This window comes from Lytechinus pictus, chromosome 17, assembly GCF_037042905.1.
Source record: "Lytechinus pictus isolate F3 Inbred chromosome 17, Lp3.0, whole genome shotgun sequence".
NCBI classification, from domain to species: domain Eukaryota; kingdom Metazoa; phylum Echinodermata; class Echinoidea; order Temnopleuroida; family Toxopneustidae; genus Lytechinus; species Lytechinus pictus.
Window position 1 is genome coordinate 28825235 of NC_087261.1, and position 24237 is coordinate 28849471.

Here is a 24237-nt window from a genome sequence, read left to right on the forward strand (position 1 = left end):
CACATCTACAAAGAAAAATGGATTTTACATTTCATTTGGTAAAATGAAAAAGAAATAGTTAATATGTGAGAGCACCGTCAGCTCTCTCATTCACATGTTTTATGCATATATGCCTATTTTGTCAAATCAAGCCCCAAAATTAAAATGTCACAAAGTTCATATACAGTATCAAATCCAATTTTGATGAACATTTTTAGCATTATGCGTGTTTAATTTTTCTAGATTAATCCAAATGGGGTGTACCTTGCCTTTATTAGAAGTTGACCAAACAATGCACAATTATGTGTTCTGTATTAACCCCCCCCCCCCCCAAAAAAAAAAAAAAAAAAAAAAAACCAAGCAATTACACTTGTACCAGTAAAATGTCATGCACTTGGAGAGTGATTCAATTTCAATACATATAAACAGATTAATATAGCATGATAATGCTGCTGGCATTTCCAAAAGACAAAAGATTCATGACATGACTGCAGACATTTTCTTTTTTAAAGTGTGAAAGATGTTTGGAATGAAACACGAAGATAAATTTCATTCAAAATCCACCTTCCTTTCTATTCTTATGTTTTATTCCCATTTTTTCATGGCCATAAAGAATACATTTTCAACTACTATTCATAATACTTGGTCCTATGAATCATCATTTAGCATCTAATTACAGAGTATTTTATGACAATGAAATGTGAGAAACCAAACAATGCAAACTGACCTGTCTTGGAAAGAGTTCCGATTGATCCGATCAATCACAACTATGGACGGCCAGCAACGTCAACCTGTATTATGCATGTTTGCTCAAAATGTTTTCTATGATGTACATGTATATTCATGCATTCATTGTTTTCTTGACAATTCACTGTGCTTCTCTTTGTTTACAAAGGATATTGTTCAAATTTCCCGTAGAAGAAATTATGACACTGATGGATTTCCATAGTTACGACTGACTGGATCAATCGTAACTCTTTGTAAGACGGGGGTCCTGGTTTAACTAAAACCATGGAGTAACTCAGTGCTTAAGTATGGGAAGCCAAAAATGTCTTAATATTATCAACATTGTACGCTTCTCATGTTTCTGACCAGGCATGGCAAAAGTCACTCTGTGTCATTTTCAGTAGGAGGGCTTAACCAGTGGGTTTTGGTCAGAATGGTCAAATTTCAGTTTGCAGTGGGTTTTTTTTTTAAAGAGTAAATTTTTTCTATGGACTATTAAAGATGAATGTACCAAACAAACCCAAATAGATTTTTGACAGCAATAGACCAATATTTTGTCTTTTTTACTGTGTGCAATTTGTTCTTCCCACTGAAAACCAAAGTACATGTATCCCCCTTATTATGAACTCCAATGAATTAAACACTGGATGAGATCTTTCATTGATACTTCTCTGCAATTAACAACAAGATGTGCCTAATTGGCAAGACATATTTAGAGCTAATTTGATGACCCCTTCTAAGATAATTTGAATGAGTTCTAATCCTCTCTTTTTGTGTCACCTTACACAATAGTGTGAGGGTAAAGTGTGCTTCAATAGACTTGTCAACTCTAATCCCTCTTTTCTCAAAAGTGATGTTCCTTGGTTACGTAGTCAATGGTATTCTCATTGTAATGAGGATAAGGAACATCTAGGAGTAGTGATTTATATATCATCTTCAAGCTGGGATTCTCCCCTTTCAGTGAGGATATTCAACAGAAATTCATTGCTGGCAACTTTTTGAGGAGTTTGCCATGCCCGGTCGTTCTTTTCCCAAGCTTCAATCGTGAAGAAAACTAACTTATATACCATTCCCAAACAGTTATGAATGAAGTGTGCACCGAATGTGCTGTCAAATTGAATTTGTATGGTTTGATATTTTCTACCACTACTGGCTAACCATATTTTAAAACCACTACTTTATACAAGAGTTTAAATTCAACCTGAGTTCAGAATATGGAAATGTCTGTATACTCTATCTGATTTCTTCATAATCCCTATCTACTTTATCTTGCATGAGTTGCAGTGCCACCGACGGTATTACTCAGGGAGCATTATACGAAACACATCACCCTTTCACACAGTAAAAAAATTGTAATTTGAATGACGATTCCAGTGAAAAATAAGGCTAATGATGAATTTTTAGCATGTGTGAAACCAAACTAGAATCACAAACGCTAATCACAATCACAAATTCAAATTCTACTCTGGAGGTGAATTCCAGTTAAGTTTCACTCAAATTACGGTATGAATTTTACGTGTGAAAGGCTTGACCTCCAAAACATCTTTTTTGGGGGCGGAGCTTACGCGTTCTTTCAAGCACTTCCGTAGATAATACGGTTGTCATGCACTCATCGTATCGATGCGGTGCTTGATTGACAAGTCACCAAGGACACATACCTCCTTTACTCAGGAATTTGAATTCAAATCACAGTTTCCGAGTGAGCGTATGAAAGGTCCGATGATTCTAAAGACGAATTGCAATCATCAATACAATGATGATTCAAGATTCACGTGTGAAAAGGCCCTAACAGTCACTGATTTTCAATGACTACTGTTATAACAGCAGTCATTGAAAATCCTTACATCTGATTGGCCGAGAGGAATTCAGTCATTTAAAATCACTGAATTAACTCTTTGTGCAATGCTCCCCAGAAGCTGATAATTCCGAGGTAAAATCTCACCATGATGGGCGAATCCAAAGACTCGTGTGATTTTCTTGCACCAAGAGGTGGTCATCACTAATTTGGTCACTATCGTGAACATTACTTTTATTGCCAATAATGATTAGAAGATAAAATCTTTTATTAGTTGTAAGACAGTGTCCAGGTCCTACACGCGTTCCTCCTCATGCCGTCCTGTAAAGATGAAAAGTGGTTACTTCACTGCAACTTTGGTCATCTGGAGCTTGGCCCAACAAGGTAGGGCCCATTCTTACAGCCTCCTGACAGATTCAAGTCAAACTCAAATAGCAATTGATCTGAATTTGTGTGGATAAGAAATGGGACTATTAAATCACCCATAATCTATTGCAACTTCTGGTAAATCGGTGCCCAGGATCCGTAACACAAAGGTTAGCGATTAATCATACGCTTGATCTGCACAATTGATTGTACATCGTCGTCAATGAGATCAATCGTAAAATAAATATTCTACAATGATTGCTATGCTTTGTGTTACGGGCACCAGATCTTACACACGTTCCTCCTCGTGCCGTCCCGTCAGCATGAAAAGCGGTTGCTCCACTGCCACGTTGGCCGTCTGGAACTCATCCCTTAGTCTAAACCTCCACTGTTCTTCCAGATCTAGTTGGACCACCTGGCGTCTCAGAGAGTTCCTGTCCGAACTGATCAGGCAAAGGCGAGCACCTGGGGAAAAGTGACAATGTTCCAATTTATATCAAATGCTTCAAACACACTGAAAAAAAATAATTGTAATGACCATTTAACAAATAAATTTAGCCCTATATTAGTTAAGCTAACCAATTACAATGAAATACAATCACCCTTTTATGAATTTCATATCTCATTGACTTTGAACACAAAGTATCAAAGTGAACCAGCAATGACATTGTCTCGTAAAAGTCACGTGATGTCGTGATGCTATTACCAATAAGTTCGTAAAAATGGTCTGACGAGTTACTTGAAATTATAGAATTCCTGTAGAAGTGACTTCTAGTAGTTACCATTAATAAACTTGAAATGCTTGAGGAATTCCCTTTCCATCGTAGCATTGTTGCACATGAAGAGAAGTAGACCACTAAACCGCGTGTTCTCAGTCAAGTCTTTGGCTGGCGTTTGGCTGGATGAGGCAAAGTGCACTGGAACAATGAAAAATGTGAAATGAAATTTATTAAATTGCACTTGTTCATTTGTAATCAGGTCACCCAAGCAACAAGTTTCTAGTCATTCCATAACACACATGTCAGATGTCAAAGGTTTAATGCACTAGTTCACTTCATGAGTGACCTACTCACCCATGCAACTATTCAATTAATTCCAGAACACACCGGTAAAAGGTTAAGAGTTCAATGCACTTGTTCATTTGTGACATACTCGTCCACTGCAATTGTGACCTATTCAGGGATACCAACCCCATAAAAATCACAGTATTTTGAGGGATGAAAACAGGATTTCGGGTGAAAAAAGAGTATTTTCAACTTTCTCCAATAGACGTGTGTATATATTTTGAGGAAAAAAAACTAGAAATATCAATGAAGGTGATAATAAATTTGTCATTAAACCTGCAGAAATTCATGACCAAAAAAAGGGCCAAAAAAAATACAGCCAAAATGAACGGTTGGCATCTCTGCCTTCTCACCTGCTATACGGGGGCCCAGGTTGAAATAGCAGTCAACGGCAAGTACCGGGTTCTCTGAATTGTCCACAGCGGATGGAAAGATGCGCTTCTCGCTCATCCTCTCAAGGAAGCGCTCCATCAAGAACTGAGGCGGGGCAGCCAACGGGATGAGCTCCTCCGAATCGGGGGTGCGGACATAGCTGGAGGGGTTGACGGCATGGTGGGGAGGGGGCTTCTTGGTGGGCGTGGCCAGCGGGTGGGGCTTGGGGGTAAAATGGGCCAGGTTGTTGGCCTCGATGGACTTGACCATGACGGAGAGGTAGTCTAGTCGGAGTAAGGTGTGACCTTCCGATGCCAGCTTCAAGTTGAACTCAATATCCTCATTGAAAAATCTGGGGATTTAAAAGTTTCATACTCAAAATTTTGGGGGGATAGTAGATGGAGAATGCAATCTTACCACAAGCATTTTCAACAAAATTATCTATTCATGAGACTTTTCTTACCCTTAAATACCTTTGATACTTTTCTTTTTTCATCAGATGATTTATATAAATGTATGAATACTAATTTTCCATGGAAGTACAAACTATACCCTCTGTTCATATTCTATTGTATATTCTATTTGGTATATATTTGTCATTGGATTTCTATATATTGTTGTACAAATAAATTATTTGATTTGTTTTTTTTTCTTATGCAAGCAAAGTTTTATTGGACCCATCCTTCCCATTTCCAGAGATATCTATCAACCTCCATGTACAAAACATTCATATTTACTCAGTTAAATTGTTTTTTAAATCTAAATGATATACACATACACTATTTCATCCGTCTTCAGATATGTAACAATAGTAGGTGATGATTTTGACACTGTTCTCATTACCATCCTAAAACTAGTTTACTGGAAACTTAGTGTAATGAGAACGGTCGAAGCGGTCTTGGAAGCGATCTTCCAAACCAGTTCGGAAAACCACCTTGCGATGTAGTTTTCAAGATTGCTTTGCCTCGTTAAACTGGTTTCAGCGTGAGGACACAACCGTTCTTCGGGAAGTGATCTTCGCACATTTTGAGCGCACTACTCCACGCACTGTTTGTAGAATGCCTTCACTGCGGTTTCAAATTTCGCGCGAAACGTGTCACCCCATTGAGAGCGTTCCCGTAGCAACAAGATTGCTTTACGTGAAGTGATTCTGAAAACCACTTTCGGGTAATCAAATGGGATTGCTTGCAAACCTATCTTCCAAACTGGTTTGCTGAACCGGTTTCCAGTAAACTAGTCTTAGAAAGTGTAATGAGAATGGGGTCTTTTAAAATGACCGACTGACCTGTTGAATCCATAGTCCACATTCCTAGCTCTGTCCACATTGAGAAATATCATGTTGAATAGATGGCAATGAGACGTAGGTGTCCCGTTGGACGTTGACCTGGAAGAGCCACTTGCTAATTGACTGTTCCACTGTTGAACACCGAGGGCAGTATAGGCCTCGATGTCTGGAACATTCTCCATCATCTCCAGTATGGTCTTCAAAGGAACAACTTTGTCACTCCTAACAAGATGAAATATCAAGAGTGCATGTTGTTATTAGTTAATTGAGGAAAATTCACAAGTCCTCTCATCCTATGAGGGTACATATACAGCCTACGTGTTAACAGCTTCAAATACCCGGGGGGAGGGGGGGCATTTGACTAGATTGCTGTACACAAGCGCAACCACAGGTTTTAGAAACCCACCCTAAACAAGTTTTATCCATTGGTTAAATCTACACCTATTCAAGTATTTTTGCTTGCCTTTTAGACAATTTTGCGCCCTAAACAAGTACAACTCGTAAAAATATACATGTTTTACCATACAACCATACCCTTTTTGCCCGATTATGGCCTTTTTGACACCCTAAACGTGTCATGAGTGTGATGCGCCATAATCAGCAAAAAGTACCGTTTACACATTTTTATTCGCCGCGCGTGGGTACAGAAATGTAGCTGAGTGGCCCCGTGGGTCACTTACATTACATGTAACTATTGTCTTTTGTTCTTTTGGCAGTAAAAAATGATTGAAAATGAGCGTAAGGCGAATCCGGCCACCCTTCTTCCAGGGGACATTTAAAACTCTGAATTGATGATGATGAGGAAAGATGGTCCGCTAGTGGCGATGAAGCACACTTGCGGGTACTTACAATGGTGCAACAATGTACATTCCTGAGACGCCTGCATCGCCATTAACATCATGAAATTATACCAGTGCATTATTTGTTTTATAACATGGGTTAACACCCATCTTTCTGAATGTACGAGAGTGAAACCAACAAGAAAGATGGCAGAAGGTCCCGATTTCTTTGGTATGACTCGACCGGGGATCAACCCGCTGACCTCCTGTTCGTGAGTCGGTCACTCTACCACTGAGCCATCAAGTCTGGTTGTCATTATTAACATCATAGTAAGATTGCCAAACATCGGCTACTTACTCATGCTGATCGGCACCGCTGCCTGAGCTCAATCTCCAGGTAACACAGTTGTCCTCCATCAGGGCGATGAAAGGCCAGACGGCGTCCGGTTGTAGGCCAAGCTTACTCTGACGGTTCTTCTCAAGTTCAAGATTCCGCGACGCTAACTCTTTGATGAAGTACTTGGCTGCACCTGGAAGATACAGGGAGTAGAGGGATGATGGTATTAATAATCTTATTTACAGTGTGTCCCACAACAAAAGAAACCCCTCTTTAACCCTTATTAAACAGGGGGGGGGGGTCAATTTGACTGCCCCCCTTGACAAATTTCGTCACCACGCCGCCGCATGGAATTTTTTGACCACGCTGCTCACTGACTTTTTACTTTCAAGACTTGCACATCTTTTGAGACCAAATTTGCGACGCCCGGATAAGCGGTTCCGAAATTACGCAACATTTTGTAAGTACATGTCAGACCCAAAATTGCTCAAAAATCATAATTGTATGATTATTTTTACTTTTGTTGGTTAAAATTGATTTATTTTATGCTATTTATGATAACAAAAGGGTCCCTGGAAAAGTTCATTGGAATTTTTTTTTTTTAAACCAAGAATTACATAATATAAAAAACAATAAAATACATTAAACAAATTTGTAGATATTTGTTAGAAATGTAATAATTGATACTCCCACTAAAAATTTGCATTCTACTAGCTACATAAATTGAGTTACGGGCAAAAACATTAAAAAAAAAAAAATTTAGGGCGAATTTCATACGCTTATTTGCATAATTAATAAAAATATAGACAATTTTTTGAAAATTTTACTGTACAGTCTTGTAGTTTACATCTGGCTCTACCCGTGTGCAAATTTTCGCAGCGATCACGCAATCAGCGGCCGAGATCTGACGGGGGTCAAATTGACCCCCCCAGTATATCCTGGTCTGAAATAGCCAAGTTAAGATAGGGTTAAAGCTAGATATCACATTTATTGAATAGTTTTCAGATCACAAAGTTAACACAAACAGTAAAATTAAAATCTCTTTTTGATCTGTGACCAAATACTTGGTGAATTGTTCAAGCAATCCAGAGTAAAAATAATAAATACATGTACTGAGGCACATCAAACGATTTGCACAGAAACTCAGATGGGGCATCTGTATTTACTTTTGTTTCGATTAGTGAAAGAAACTTCAGGAATAAAAAAATTATGCTCATGCCATCCCCTTCTTACACAAGTTCATCGCATCTTTGACATTACCAACTCCTTATTCTGTGCAATTTGGTTTTGACATTGAATTTTGCAAACTCTTCTAGATCATCTATACATGAACTATTCACACTGCATTTGGTATCAAAATGAAGAAAAAGCTGAATTTGTCAATTTCTCAGCAATTACACAGTTCTCTCAGAATCATTTGGCCCATTATTTTTATTCCTACAAAAGAACACTAAGGAGGTCATTTCATTGGATTCTGTCTGAAGTCAGTTTTAGAACGTTACCACATTTGTGGCATTTATGTTTAATCCAACCAAATAAAGCTATTCGTAAGTTAAGAGCGACTGGTGATCCTTTGATATTCACCATTAACTATTTATTTATGATTATCCAGGATGTAAGAAAGGATCACCAGTTGTTCTTAAAGTCGCTCCTAACTTACGAACAGATTTATAAAACACCAACCTGGGCCAGCTTCGTTAGCCAGAGAAGGCAGGATGAGCAAGACATGATTCGGCCACTGCTTCTCGTACGCCAGGGCGTCCTTCTGCTTACAGACGATGATGTGAACGTGCTTGCTGCCCTCCATGGTGTGATAGAGATTAATGAGGGCCTGCTCCTGACGACCAAAGGATGGCATGAAGATAGGGGTCTTCACTGCATTAGGACCCTGGTAAAGAATGGAAAGCAAGGAAGAGGTAGATCCATTTGATCACTTCACTACAAATGACGGATTTTCCCATTTATTGGTAAATCAAAGAGAAAATCTGTTCTTGAAAGACCACTGAAAGACTACAAATTAACAAGGTCTTCAAGCACTGATTTTGTGGTCTCTAGATCCAATTGATCACTTCACTACAAATAAAGGATCTTCCCATTTATTGGTAAATTAAAGAGAAAATCTGTTCTTGAAAGACCACTGAAAGACTTCAAATTAACAAGGTCTTCAAGCAGTCCCCCAAATCACTGAATTTTGTGGTCTCTGAGGAATGGCTCTAAAAGCCCCTGAGAGAACTCTGATAGACTGATTGATACTTCTTGTCTTGCTGAACTTAGACCACTCCTAGAGTGATCTTTCAATGGCCTTTCAATAGTATTTCAGTGGTCTTTCAGAGTTCTTTCATGCAACAAACCATCTTTCCATAATCTTTCCAAGGACTTTCACTGGTCTTTCAAGGATCTCTCATGATGAGTCTATCAGTGATCTCCTAAAAAAGTTTTGAGACTGTCGATAGGAACGTTTGTTGAGATACCACTGAAAGACTGCAGAAAGACTCTTTTGAACAGTTTCAAATACATAGTTTGAGGGTGACACAACGTTTGCTCCGGGCTTTCTTTCGTCTAAGATATAAGGTTAGGGTTGCAATAGGGTTTTATGCGAGATTTAGGATAGGGTATAGTGTTAAATCCAGGGCTGAAGTTGGTCATTCCATTAATGTGTGTAATTTGCAGTCGAGCGATTGATTTGACGTCAGAGAAAATGTCACAGAACCAGTTTGAGAGCCCAAAGAAGGCCTCGGAAGCCGTTGAAAGTTCCTTAAAAGACCATTGAAATATCAAGAAGATTTCATGGTCTATCAGGGATCTTACAGCTGTCGTCCTCTCTGTGAAATGAGGGTTTTTATTGACCGAAGGTCGGTACAAACCTGTTCTTGTTTCGTGGGCAAGACCATGCTAGATAGCTGTCCACTCTGCATAACAAACACAAAGTGTTTCTCCTGTTGAGCTGGTATAACAAACTGCATCTCCACTTCGCCGTAATACCTCGTGTTCAGCTGAACGCTGTATGCCTTGGTTTCTCGAGCCTGTCATGTTATGAAGAAATGATAGACGTAACAGCAATGATAAATGGCTACAGTACACAGCATTGGGCATATCTACAGTGCGTCCCAGAAAAAGGAAACTGGGATTCCCATGTCTTTGTTCCTCAAAGGCAAATGAATTATGATATTTCATTTACATCATCATACAATTCAATTATTCCTCGACATTTTGATACCTAATGAGACGAACACTCCATGCATGAACAAGACGAGTTTGAAATTTCAATGGCAAAATCAAATTAAGCAGAAAAATTCATGATACAACGGCTGCTCTTATTCGATGATGGGCTCATTTGTATTATTTGTTAAGTTTCTCACACGGATCCCTGAAATGAGAGTGGATTCAAATTCACACGTGAGTTTCTGCGCAAATCTTTTCTGATATGCCACAAGATTTCTTGTTTGCAATCTGCCATGCGTGGACAATTTGCTAAGCTGTTGGTCTCAAATTAAATATGAGATTCCACTCTTACCATAAGTATTGATTTTATAGTAAAAACACATTTAATAATTGTGGAATCTATCTCTGACAGATTTCCTTTTTTGTGGGATGCACTGCATGGAGGGTACTGAGTAAGAAACATTTAAAGTAGGTGAGAGAGATGAGACATAGCAATCAATTCCAAGATGATCTGGGCCCAGTAACAAAAGCTTAGCGATGGATTATGGGGCTGATTTTTATGATTAATCATACACAATTATCAATGCCATCGATCGTAATGACCAGCGCCAAGATTAATTGCTAAGCTTTATTGGGTAGTTCATTTCTGAGGCAAATGTGAGGACAGAAATAATGATGTTGAATAGGATGAGAACAATAAAGATGATAGCCCTGATGATGATGGTGATGATGATGATGATAATGATAATAGTATATAGCATATATGAGGCGCCGATTTATCTAGTTTCCAATTCAATGGCGCACTATACATGTACATGTATATTACCCCGACTGAAGCTCCAGCTGCTAAAGGCGATTGGTGCATTCAAGGAATTAATCCTGCCGGGTACCCATTCACCTCACCTGGGTTGAGTGCAGCACAATGTGGGTAAATTTCTTGCTGAAGGAAAACACGCCATGGCTGTGATTCGAACCCACGTCCCTCTCATTGAGAGACGAGATTCGTAACCACACGACCACGACGCTCACGGCAAAATGCTGGGAAAACATTGCTATGTATAACATTGCTATGATGATTAGGATGATGATGATGATGACGATGATGACGATGATGATGATGATGATGATGATGATGATTAGGATGATGATGGTGATGATGATGACGATGATGATGGTGATGATGATGAAGACGATGATGATGATGGTTATGATGATGATGGTGATGATGATGGTGATGATGATGGTGATGATGATGAGGGTGATGGTGGTGATGATGATGGTGATGATGATGGTGATGATGATGAGGGTGATGGTGGTGATGATGATGATGATGATGATGATGATGATGATGGTGATGATGATGGTGATGATGATGAGGGTGATGGTGGTGATGATGATGATGATGGTGATGATGATGGTGATGATGATGAGGGTGATGGTGGTGATGATGATGAGGGTGATGGTGGTGATGATGATGATGGTGATGATGATGGTGATGATGAGGGTGATGGTGGTGATGATGATGATGATGATGATGATGATGATGATGATGATGGTGATGATGATGGTGATGATGATGAGGGTGATGGTGATGATGATGATGATGATGATGATGATGATGATGATGATGATGGTGATGATGATGGTGATGATGATGATGATGATGATGATGGTGATGATGATGGTGATGATGATGATGATGATGATGATGATGATGATGATGATGGTGATGATGATGGTGATGATGATGAGGGTGATGGTGGTGATGATGATGATGATGATGATGATGATGATGGTGATGATGATGGTGATGATGATGAGGGTGATGGTGGTGATGATGATGATGATGATGATGATGATGATGATGGTGATGATGATGGTGATGATGATGAGGGTGATGGTGGTGATGATGATGATGATGATGATGATGATGATGATGATGATGATGATGGTGATGATGATGATGATGGTGATGATGATGAGGGTGATGGTGGTGATGATGATGATGATGGTGATGATGATGGTGATGATGATGAGGGTGATGATGGTGATGATGAAGATGATGGTGATGATGATGGTGATGATGATGAGGGTGATGGTGGTGATGATGATGATGATGGTGATGATGATGGTGATGATGATGAGGGTGATGGTGTAGTCCAGGAAAAATAAGGTTTGACCGCAAACAAATTGCAATAGAATTTTTTTCAACGCAATGCATTTCCATGAAGTCCCCAAAATGACATACTAAAAGTCCAGAAAAATCCATTTAGTGGAAAGATGTCTAATTTGCATAAATCCCAAATGGCGGCTACCGTAAGAATTTTGGATGATTATTGATAGTAATACAAACATTGTTCTGATCATAGCACTTTCAAAAATTATGATAAAAGCATGAAACTTTTACCAGTGTTATATCTTACCATAGGCTTCATTTTAAAATCAGAATACAAGTCATATTTGACCTCCACTGACCTCTAGAGGTCAATGACCTTAAGGTCAATGACCTCTAAATATAAGAAAATTGATGCTTTGCATCATTAATACATAATAAATATGGTTATAATGAAAACAAAATGATTCAATATTGACTTTCAAGGTATCTTGATATTTTAGAAAGAATTTGGTGGGTTTTAAGTCTTGACCTTTGACCTTGGAGAGCTGGAAAAGGTCAATGACCTTAACATCTTAGAATATTGACAAGTAGCATCTCCGATTTATGAACAGGCTTCTAGTCTAAAAATTGCAATTATTTGAGCACGATGTATTTCCATGAAGTTGCCAAAATGACATACTAAAAGTCCAGAAAAATCCATGTAGTGGAAAGACGTCAAATTTGCATAAATCCAAAATGGCGACCATCATGATAACTTTTCATGATTATTTGTACAAGCACTGGTCTGATCATAGCACTTTTAAAAATTATTATTGAAGCATTGAACTTTCACCAGTGTTATATCTTACCACATGCTTCATTAAAAAATGGATGCAAGTCCGATTTGACATCCGCTGATCTCTAGAGGTCAAATACCTTAAGGTCAATGGCCTCAAAATTAAAAAAATGATGTTTTGCATCATTAGCTCATGATAAAAAATAGTAATAATGAAAACAAAATTATTCAATATTGACTTCCAAGGTATTCTGGTATTTTAGAAAGAATTTGGTGGGTTACAAACTTTGACCTTTGAAAACTGGAGAGCTAGAAAGGGTCAATGGCCTTAACATTTTGGAATATTGACGCTAAGCATATATGATAAACAGGCCTCAATGTGTAAAAATTGTAATACTATTTTTTTCAACTCATTGCATCTCCATGAAGTCTCCAAAATGATATACCAAAAGTCCATAAAAATCCAAGTGGTGGAAAAGCGTATTATTGGCATCAAAAGTGATCCAAAATGATTTATCGTAGTAGTACAAATACTGGTCTGATCATAACACTAAGAATATGATTAAAGCGTAAACTTTCATCACTGTTATATTTTATCATTTAGGTTTCATTTTAAAAATCGGATGCAATTTAGAATTGACCTGTGCTGAACTCTAGAGGCAATGATAATTGAAGTCGGAATATCATAAAAATTTATGTTTTGCATCAAAACAATTCGTTAACTTATAAGGCCCCTTGATAAATGAGAAAATTTGCGAGTATTAAAAGTTGTGACCTTTGACCCTGAAACTTTCAAAGGTCAATTCGTTTAGAATATTAAACTTAACTAGTTTACTATGTGGATATCTTCCATGGGACCAGTCCAATGGAGACTTCACCTGGATATTGAAATTGAAGGAACAAAAAGGGGAAAATGTGGCACGCTTCGGTGACACCACTCTGAGTAAATGAAACATTTTGATCTGCCGCCCAGATGTTCATTTAATCATCTCCGATTTCTCGTCATGTCCGCATACGGAAAAGGATAAGATGGCAATATCTTAGATTTCGTCATGTCTACATCCTGTGTGAGAGATGATCAGATGGCAAGATCTTGGATCTCGTCATTTTTTTACATCCTGTGGGAGAGATGATCAGATCTAAGATATTGTCATCTTATCCTTTTCCCTAAGAGTTGTAGACATGACGAGATCCCAGATCTTGTCATCGATCATCTCTCTTACAGGATGTAGACATGACGAGATCCAAGATCTTGCCATCTGATCATCTTTTCTAAAAGATGTAGACATGACGAGATCACAGATCTGGTCATCTCTTCTAAAAGATGTTGACATGATGAGATCCAAGATCTTGTCATCTGATCATCCCTCCCACAGGATGTAGACATGACAAGATCCAAGATCTTGCCATCTGATCATCTCTCACACAGGATGTAGACATGACGAGATCCGAGATTTCGTCATCTTATCTCTTTTCCTTAAGAGATGTAGACATGACGAGATGATTATATGAACATCTTAAGCTTCCATACTTCAGATTAGATTGTCAGCCTGTTTAACAATGTGCTACACAGTCCTATCTCCCAGAAATTTTGAGGAATTAAGGCTGAAGTAATTCCTCAAACCTGGGAAAGATCCAAATGTGCCTAAAAGCTACAGGCCAATCACCCTTTTCTGATATCTCTACAAGCTAATTGGGCATCTCATTCTAAAAAATGGTCCCATTATAGAACAACATATCATATTCCTAACCAGGCTGGTTTTTAACTTTGGAAATAATATACAGGCTAGGTTCTCAACCAGACTCAGTTCACTGAGGACTTCCGACTTGATACGGTAACTAACTAACGGGTGTAGAAAATTTTGTTGAATTAGCAGCTGCATCTGATACTTTGGTCTTCTCGTACAACTATACAAGTCATTGATGACATTCATCTGACCAAAGTCATCAAACTTCTACTAGAAAACAGACATCTCTTTATGGAGCTCAACAGGAAGACCAGCAGGTAAAGAATTCAAAAGAACTGACTCTCTCAGGGTAGTGTTCTTGCTTGAGTCCAGTCTTCAAACCCAAATACCAAGGTTAGCTTATTTCATCCCCACAATCATCATGCTTTGAGGAAACTTAAAACAACCTATGGTTTTAATTCCATTCCAGCACTACGACCATGCAATATATCTTGGTGTCAACCTTGATCAGTCACATTTAGAGTGAAGGTGGAAAGTGAGGATCCATAATAACCTTCTCCGGAGCTGACAAACTCCTCCACCAATACTCTGCTACAGAGTGAGCATGTGCTGTCTTGGACACATCTACCTCTAGACAACACTTGTGGGACTATCACAAACTATCTAAAGCCAAAACAATGTGAAGGGTCTGTATTTCCTGTCAGGTATTGCCCATCTGATATACGCAGACCAGTAGCTATACCACAGAGCTCTCAGTGAAGATATAACATTCATCAAATCTATGATGCCAAACTAGCTGAAAAAGCCTAAAATCTAGGAAACATATTTTTAATCCTGTCCAACCACTGACAGAGTCACCATTATGCAAGTTATGGGAAGAGAATTGCAGTGCCAATCAGCATTGTGGTAAGCTGCATCTCCCTTCTAATGAGCAACTACACCAGGTTACAATCTAGATGGGAAAACTTGCAAGTCTCTCGGGAAGTATGCATAGATGATAAGTGCAAAAAATAATTGAGGCATTTCAGATATCATTTCAATACCTCAAAATGCTCTAACCTCAGTCAGGAATGTACTAGCCAAAAAAGACATGGGACCCGTTTCATAAAGAGTTACAAATGTTGTAATGTTGCCATTATGACAACTACCATGGTAACCTTCATTTTGATTGGCTGCTGAACCCTAATGCCATGGTAGTTGCCAACTTGCCATAATGGCAAAGTTACTCTTTATGAAATGTGCCCCTACAGTTTCAAACTTACAACTATACATATGATATAGTTTTGTTATTTTAAACAGACCATTTGGGTAAAGATTGCAGATCTCAACATTTTGACTACTGAGGAAAGTGAAGTCAATTACCTCAAAACATTATCATATCAACCAGTGATGCCGAGTACCAATATTTTTAAATTTAAGGTCAAATTTCTTTAGAGATCCTCAAATTTCAAATACAAGTTGATATAACATGATGCTAATCAAGAACTTTGGATGCAAAACATCAATATTTGTAAGTCATTGGCCTTAAGGTCATTGTCCTCAAGAGGTCAGGAGAGGTCAAATCTGAATTGCATTGGAATTTTAAAATGAAGCCTATGGTGAAAGTTAAATGTTTTTATTATTATTTTTTAAGTGGTATGATCAGACCAGTGTTTTTACCATTATTTGTAAAAATGAAAAATTCTCATGATGGCCCCCATTTTGGATTTATGCAAAAACTAGATGTCTTTCCACAACATGGATTTTTCTGGACTCTTAGTATGCCATTTTGGAGACTTCATGGAAATGCATTGTGCTGAAATAAATTGTATTGTATTTTTTTTCACAAGAGGCCTGTTTATCATAAACCACTGATGCTAAGTATCAATATTGTAATATGTTAAGGTAATTGACCTTTTCCATTGCTCCAGGGTCAAAGGTCAACATTTATAATACACAAAATTCTTTCCAGAATATCAGGTAACCTTGAAAGTCAATATTGAATAATAATTGTGTGTGCATTATTATTATATTTATCATGAGCTGATGATGCAAAACATTAATTTTCTGATATTTTGAGGTTGTTGACCTTGAGGTCATTGACCTCTAGAGGTCTGCAGAGGCCAAATCTGACTTGCATCCCAATTTTAAGACAAAGCCTATGGTAAGATATAACACTGGTAAAAGGTAAAAGCTTTAATCAAAACTTTTCAAAGTGCTATGATCAGTGTTTGTACTTCTATAAGTAAACATTACTGAAAATTATTGCGATGGCCGCCATTTTGGATTTATGCAAATAAGACGTATTTTCACTACGTGGATTTTAAAAACACTTTTAGTATACAATTTTGGGGACCTCAAGGAAATGCATTGCAGTACAAAAATTATTGTGCAATTTGTTTGAGGTTGACCCCCTAAAAAAGTATTTTTTCCTGGACTTAAATAAAGTTAACAAATTTTTCACAAATTTGGAATGAAATGTGGTTGCGTTTATTTTGATACACACTGTACAGCATGATATAGCCAGCGGGCGTGACTTTGACAGCCCCCTGAGAGGGGTAGGCGTTAATGTACCAGCCTTTCTATGTAGCTGATAAAGAAAAGCCCAATCTTAACTCAGTGGTTAAAAAGCGCAGATAAATGCATACAATCTTTCACTACTGTACTGTACACGTTATACATATTAGTCTACGAAAATGCATACAAAACCGACATTTGTAAAATTTGAATATTCAACTTTGATACCTTATAAAATTGTTAAAAAGAATGACACCAATTTACAATTGCATCCACATGATAATAGTATATCAATAAAGTTTTCTGAAACATTTCAAGGTAATTGCTTAATTTTTCTTAGATTTATGTAAAATCATGTATTTCCAAAATTTTCAATTTTTGGGAAAAAATGACAAAAATGCAGTTTTCTACTAAAAAATCTCAGCCAAACTATCTTTTTATCCCCTATAAATAGTACCAAATTGTAGGAAATTTATTTCTCTTTCATATGACACTAATTTTGTGGCAATTACATGTTCATGTCAAAATCTATGTACGAAAATTCAAATTTTCTGAAAATTTGGCGGCCATTTTGGATTTATGCAAATTAGACGTCTTTCCACTGCTGGGATTTTTCTGGACTTTTAGTATGTCATTTTGGGGACTTCAGGGAAATGCATTGTGTTAAAAAAAATTCTATTGCAATTTGTTTGCGGTTGACCCCCAAAATCAGTTATTTTTCCTGGACTAGTGGTGATGATGATGATGATGATGATGATGATGATGATGGTGATGATGATGGTGATGATGATGAGGGTGATGGTGGTGATGATGAGGGTGATGGTGGTGATGATGATGAAGATGATGATAAAAGAGAGGATGATAAAGATAAAAGCAATGACGACAATGTGGACAACAACATTGATGATGACAATAACAATAATATGGACAGTGATGATGGTAACTTTAATGATGATAACGACAAGGACTATGACAAAGACAATGACTTACCTCAGTAGCTGTCAAGTATTTGTAATGCTGACACTGGTCACAGTGATGGAATGCATTATGAGCGCTGTATTTGGTGAGCCTCATCGACGTTGTCGCCCTCTTTTGATCATTCTTTGAATCCAATGCAGCAAACACTTAAATCAAAGAAAGAGAGAAAACTTTCAACATAATTTCCTCTTGTGGTAGCAATCACAACAACAAAAAATTCTAAAAGAATCCAAACAATTTTACCGTGAGGCATTTGCAAGAATAAAATATGTATCATGTGCAAAATTATTCTAATAGGCTACTTGGTAATTGCTCAGTAATTGAAAAAAAAAAGGGATTCTGTCAGTCAGTAGACAGGTTGTTTTGGAGATGGTTTTCGGCAAGCTTTCACTATTTTCACATTTACCAGGTACAGTACAGCTTCTAATTCATGTTCTGATTTTTTATGTATTCAAACTGACATGTGATTTCATTTTTTTTAGTTTTGTATTAATTCTGTATTCCAACATAATACACAGGCTTGATCCATTACATTGTAAATTACAGAGCATATTTACAAGCTGAATTATTTGTTTCCCCAACAGTTGACAAAAACATTATCGATTCAACGAACGAAGAGAAAATAACGCAAATATATATAAACACACACACAAAAAATACCGGAAAGCAAGTTGTCGCGTCGGTGAAATAATGCCATTGACACCATACTTTCATGTGTTACATATTCGCAAAAACACCCTGAAGTGCATTACGCAAGGACGTTTCTGCACCATTGGGGTGCAAGAACATATTTTGATAAGGGCATTCTTGCACTGACACAACAAGGATGGCTTGTAATGAGCGAGTTGGCTACATGTAGGTCAGTTTACCGTCTGCCTGTCATAAAGAAGACAGTAGGATCGATTCCATCCAAGGTGGATGACTGATGCCTGTGTTGTGTGTTAATGTCCTCTTCCCGTTTCGTTAACGCAGGTCACGTTGCAGTGGTAAACATCGTGTCCCTCGGATAGGACATTAAATGGAGGTCCCATGGAGAGGATACTCACCACCTCTGCATGTAAGAATCAACTGCGATACTCATGTAATAGTGGGGGGACTGAAGAGTAGGGGAAAAGCCCAGTGTGGCAGTCCACCTGCACACACCCAGGAGAAGAGACCTGCAGGTCACAGTAATACCCTCTTCACACTGGCCACAAACACCACTACAGGAACAGGACTGTCCTGAGACTGCAGCGGTGTTTCCTTCAGTGTATATTCTCGGACCCACAATAAACTATCCTGGGATAACCTCGCATCGCAAAAAACTCTGCAACAAACTACCGCTAGGCAAGCCATAGTAATAGCAGCGAGACAGTCCTGCGACTGTCGCAGTGTTCTCTAAGTGTGGAGGCACACCGCTACATCAACGGGATAAACCACTTGTGATATGTTTAATGTGGGGGCTTCATGGTATACAGGTTATGACTCTTTTCTTTTAATCTGAAGGACTTGGGTTCGATTCCCCACCCTCAAATATTTCCAGTGTATCAAAGGCGGGTCACAGGCCTACACATGTTTTGTTACGGAGGTAATAAATATCACTTACTGAAGTGTGAATGGATACATGAAATTTATCCCAGGATAACTTTTCTACTGTGAGTGCATGTATTGCGGGATTATAGCAGTGTCGCCATCCCTTGTCAGCACCGGCATAAATTTGAAAACCAGTGTGAGAGGGGTATAAGTTAAATCGCTCTTTGCCTATAAACAGGCATAGGTGGAATCCAACAAATAATTTCATAATCATACCATGTTGTTTAGTGTCCGTCTGCCAAACAGGGCTATGTCCTTTGAACCTGCCTTCACGAAGTTGATAATCGAATCCTGTTCGGCCAAAGGCACCGCCGGTGCCCTCCTCACCCTCTTGAAGCTCCATACTGCCCTCTGGAGGTGGCGGCGGGATGTCAAGGTTTGGTTCATCAAACACTTCTACCTCTTGGAGTCTGATAAGCATACGTAGGAGGACCCGTGCAAAATGGAGGTAGGCACCGGTCTTACCAACCTTTTAAAAGATAAATGAATGTACTGTATGAAGAAGGACCCCATGTCTGCAAAAATTTAACTTGAGATTAAAAATGAATTTCTTCTTATTTCACCAAAAATTTTTAGTGATAATGTTCCTTATGTGTGCCAAAAATGTCTTAATAAATGAGAGAAATGCATGATTTTCTTGGGAAAAATCTTGGCCATTGGCCTTGGCGATGCAGGCATTTTTATGAGAAAGGCTGCATTTTTAGGCTGTCGCATGAATGCCTGATATTCAACATTTTCCCACCATTTTGAGTCAGATTTTTAATGAATTGCAGGTGGAAAGATTGTGGTTGTTGCATGTCTTTTTTTTACAAAAATCGTGCAGCCAATCAGAATTTAGGATTACAGTAGCTTTTAACTCTTGCTGCATATATGTTATTATAACAGGTTCTAAGAAACGGGGCCATGATGCCTTACCTGAGGTGGTCCATAGAGCAGCAATCTCCTTGGATGGTAGTGTGCAGAATCCTCGCTCCTCTCATAGTCGTAGTGATAGGACTTGGGCTCCGTCCACTTCCTGTAGAAAGCACTCTTGACAGGCCCGCTGTCCTCCCTCAGGACTGGCCTGAGAGAACCCGACCACGAGGTATCAGGACTCGAGGTGAGAGCGGCTATGGCGGGGAACAGCTGTATCAAAACAAAATTAGCCGTACATGGGATGGTCATGATGTACAAATGATAATACATACAATTTACCTGTTTCATAGAACAAATAATGCACAGGCGTTAGCATGTCAGTGGACATTCAGTGCATTTGAGGCAGGGTTGAAAATACACGGGAGCAACGAGCGATTCCGCCATCGTGTGCTTTGGAATCGCTCTCGTAACTGCCTAAAACTGCCAAGTACCGAGCGACTCCCAACATGAAAATCGCTCCCGTCCGCGCCCATCCAGTCTCCCATTTACGACTGCATACTAGCAGTCAGACAGCCAGGCCAGCGCAGCCGCAGTTATAACTTTCACGCATCAACGTATTCTGACGTGTAACTTAGTAGATTTTTTAGAATCACGGGTGCGGCACTTCGGAAAATGCGTATCGAGTTTCAAACTCTCGATATCCCTTGTACTATTTTTCAAAACGCTGCGCGGCACCAGGCCTCGCCGTAACTTTGATAGCAAAAAGTTTCCTTTTCTATTGGATTAATTTTACAAGATACCATCCTAAATTTGCAAGGAAATAAGATCGTGAGCTCTGAAGAAAATCACATTTTTTTTTAATTTTAGAGTAATTTTCGGAGACTCCACTTCTCAAATCTTAACTAAACCACTTGGTACTCTGGAAATTTGGCGCAGATCCCGCAATTTTCAGACCGAAATTAGGATTTTCTGTGGGGATTTTTGGTGAGTAACGGTCAGTGCCCGAGTGTATACATGTATTGGCGCTAATGCCGTTTCATACCCGCCCGTGTTGTGGTGATGATTGACTGTGAGCTGTGCGTTGCGGTGATGAGTGACTGAGAGCTGTGCTATGTTCAGGGGCTGAGCTGCGCTACATGTAGCATAGGCATAGAGTAGCCTAGCTTGAGAAATAAATGACATGATGACGCTAGCTGTCAGGCTGTGATGCATTCAATATTTCATAAAATTATTTTCAAGTGGGTTTTAGTCAAAAAGTATTTATGAAAAGGATTCCTCTGAATAAATTTGATAAACTCCATCCTTTTCAATTTGATGGACAAAATTGTATATATAAAAAAGAAGTTAGAACATCCATTTAATTTAATATACGAGAAGTAATGTCATGAGATACAAACAATAAACATTAGATCTACATGTAAATGGACAATAATAAAGAAAACAATAATTCAAAAATTAATAACAATGAAGAAAAAAAGAATAGCAATTAAATAAACAATGTTTAACATTAAATAAATTTGTAAACAATGCGCTGAATCATTTTTAAAAAATGGCTCTCGAAAATTGAAAATGGCTCTCGTTAAATGAAAAATGGCTCTCCTTGATTTTTCAAAATGGCTCCCTAAAAAAAAAAAATGAATTTCAACACTGATTTGAGGACATTCATAATGGTGCGACGATCAGAGGCGGATTGAAGATTTTGGAATATAGGGGGTGCTGATGACAATTTTCTTAGATTTAGCTATATTATGTATGCTAAATGGGCAAAGCTAAAAATTTAGAGGCAGTATGTACCCATTGTGCCCCCTCTCCCTGGATCCACCACGGCAACAAGCATTAAGCGCTAACACACTGTGCTTTTGCACACCATGCTTTTGCACACCATTATGGACTACAACCCCTCTCCTTCTTCTTCCCGTGAAAATGTTATTTCAACATACTTAACATAAATTCAATGTAGTTTGCATGTGCACATGGTGCTTTAATACTTCTATTCTTCTGTCCACACAATATATTTCAATGACCAAAGGAGAAATAATTAATTTCTTTCAATATCACTGATGTACAAGTAGACTCATAAAGGCTTTTAAAGCAGACCTTCCATCCTTTTTAATGGAAATAATAGGGTTTTGCTCAAAATAGGAAAAGAATTACATTTCCTTTGTTTAATGAAGTTAGTGAAACTAAGGAAATTAAGAAAATAATTTTCAAAAGAGCTTGGAATAGTCAAAGATCACATTGTTTCCACCAGGTTCAGAATAGGGCATTTCCGCAAGCATCCATGTTGGAAGAGAATCAATAGAACACATATGGATTAATAAAATAAATAAATGCACAGGTTTTTATTTTCAGTTCTGAAACACTGCTGCTTGAGGAATATTCAATCATCGGAAATCTGCTGAAAGCATACCTCTGAATCCTTCTTATGCAACAACTTGAATACGGATCCCGACAAGATCATCATCGGCAGTTCATTGTTGCTTCCGTCGTTCCCAATGTCCTCGACTTCCCCGTCAACCCCTTCCTGCATCTCTACATCCTCCTTGGCTGCCATCGGGGCATCCTCATTCCCGATCTCTCCCGCAGCGACAACCTCCATCTCCCCCGCGTCGTGCTTGGAGAAGCCGTTGCTGGTCGGGTGGGTGTGGGCAATGTCCTGGGCCAAGGGGGCGGGAGACTGGGCCTTGGTAGGAGTGAGACATGGGGGCGGGGAGCTTAGGTGCATTCCAGGGCTGGGGATGGGGCGGATGGTGCTCAAGGGTGGTGCCCCTTCCACTGACGGAGGTCCAGAGGTCTCCATGACGGAGGATTTTGGCGTGGAGCGAGCACTGCTTATGTTATCTGCTGAACAATAAATTCACATGCAATGAAATGGAACTGAATTAGTATGACGATCCAAGGATTAAATTGATCAAGGTTTCATCCACAGAAAATGATTCAATGATGCAATCGTTTTACCATTAATAAAAAAAATCATATCAATCAAGCATTTAAAGATAAGTTGATGAAGTTGCAGTTAACAAAACTTTCAAGAGGTCTATAAATCCAATGTTAATTGTCACTATATCCCATATAACTGGTACAGAATAAGCTGAACATTGTGAAATCATGAAATATAAGCTGAAAAAGGATCACTGAAAATTGCCAAAAAAAATAAGCACATGTGGGACAGTGTATTAAAAAGACCAGACATCTCAAGCTAAAACATCATGCTTATTTTGCTAACTCCTAAGCAATCATACAATTTCTTCAAGAATCCTTTAGAAGATATTATTTATACATATTACAGACAATCAGGTGGTTATTTTATTAGATTCCGAACAAACTCATTTTGAAACAGTTACCACAACAGGCATACCTTGCTTGTTAAGTATATATCCTTAACTTTTCAAAGCCAAATGAGATATTCAAAGATTTGGGTCTGTTTTTTTTTTAAGTTGTCGGCACTGTTATCATTATTTCACAGTTACCATAGTAACAGTCAAACATGTTTTTCTTAACTAACTAGGTGAGTGTTTCATGAGAGGACTGAAATACCCGATAGGTTTATTTTTATCAGTTACCATAGGAATGACACTATACACAATGCTTAAAACATCAACATCCTTCATCTGTAATACGGATGCTGACAACGACCTTCGGAACTGAGCTTCTCGGCCAACCAAAATCTAGGAAAGTTTAAGGATCTGAGGCCCGTTGCAAAAAGGTTACTATTATAGAAAATTTGCCATCCAATCGTAACTACCATGGTAACAATACTCATCAGCCAATCAAATCAAGGATTCTACATGTAGGAAAGTTACCATAATAATGACTTTTATGCAACTGGGCCCTGAAAACATTTAAGACAACAAATGCTGATTCAACGCACTCCTAAGGAGCAAGTCGTTTC

General features: G+C 38.5%; 1 protein-coding gene across 2 annotated transcripts in view; it reads right to left on the reverse strand.

The window, feature by feature from the left end:
- Positions 1 to 293: 293 nt before the first annotated feature.
- Positions 294 to 24237, reverse strand: part of LOC129280891 (GREB1-like protein) — a 44685-nt gene continuing 20741 nt past the window's right edge. The window contains exons 19-29 of one of the 2 annotated variants that reach the window (XM_064112476.1): positions 22756 to 23186; positions 20406 to 20615; positions 19707 to 19959; positions 17931 to 18064; positions 9568 to 9726; positions 8387 to 8591; positions 6725 to 6896; positions 5588 to 5809; positions 4284 to 4654; positions 3649 to 3783; positions 294 to 3331 (exon numbers count right to left, since the gene is read on the reverse strand). In XM_064112476.1, the coding sequence (XP_063968546.1) occupies positions 3156 to 3331; positions 3649 to 3783; positions 4284 to 4654; positions 5588 to 5809; positions 6725 to 6896; positions 8387 to 8591; positions 9568 to 9726; positions 17931 to 18064; positions 19707 to 19959; positions 20406 to 20615; positions 22756 to 23186 (2468 nt within the window). In that variant the 3' untranslated portion in view covers positions 294 to 3155. Of the gene's footprint in view, positions 3332 to 3648; positions 3784 to 4283; positions 4655 to 5587; positions 5810 to 6724; positions 6897 to 8386; positions 8592 to 9567; positions 9727 to 17930; positions 18065 to 19706; positions 19960 to 20405; positions 20616 to 22755; positions 23190 to 24237 lie in introns of both variants that reach the window. The other variant, XM_064112475.1, reaches the window with a different exon arrangement.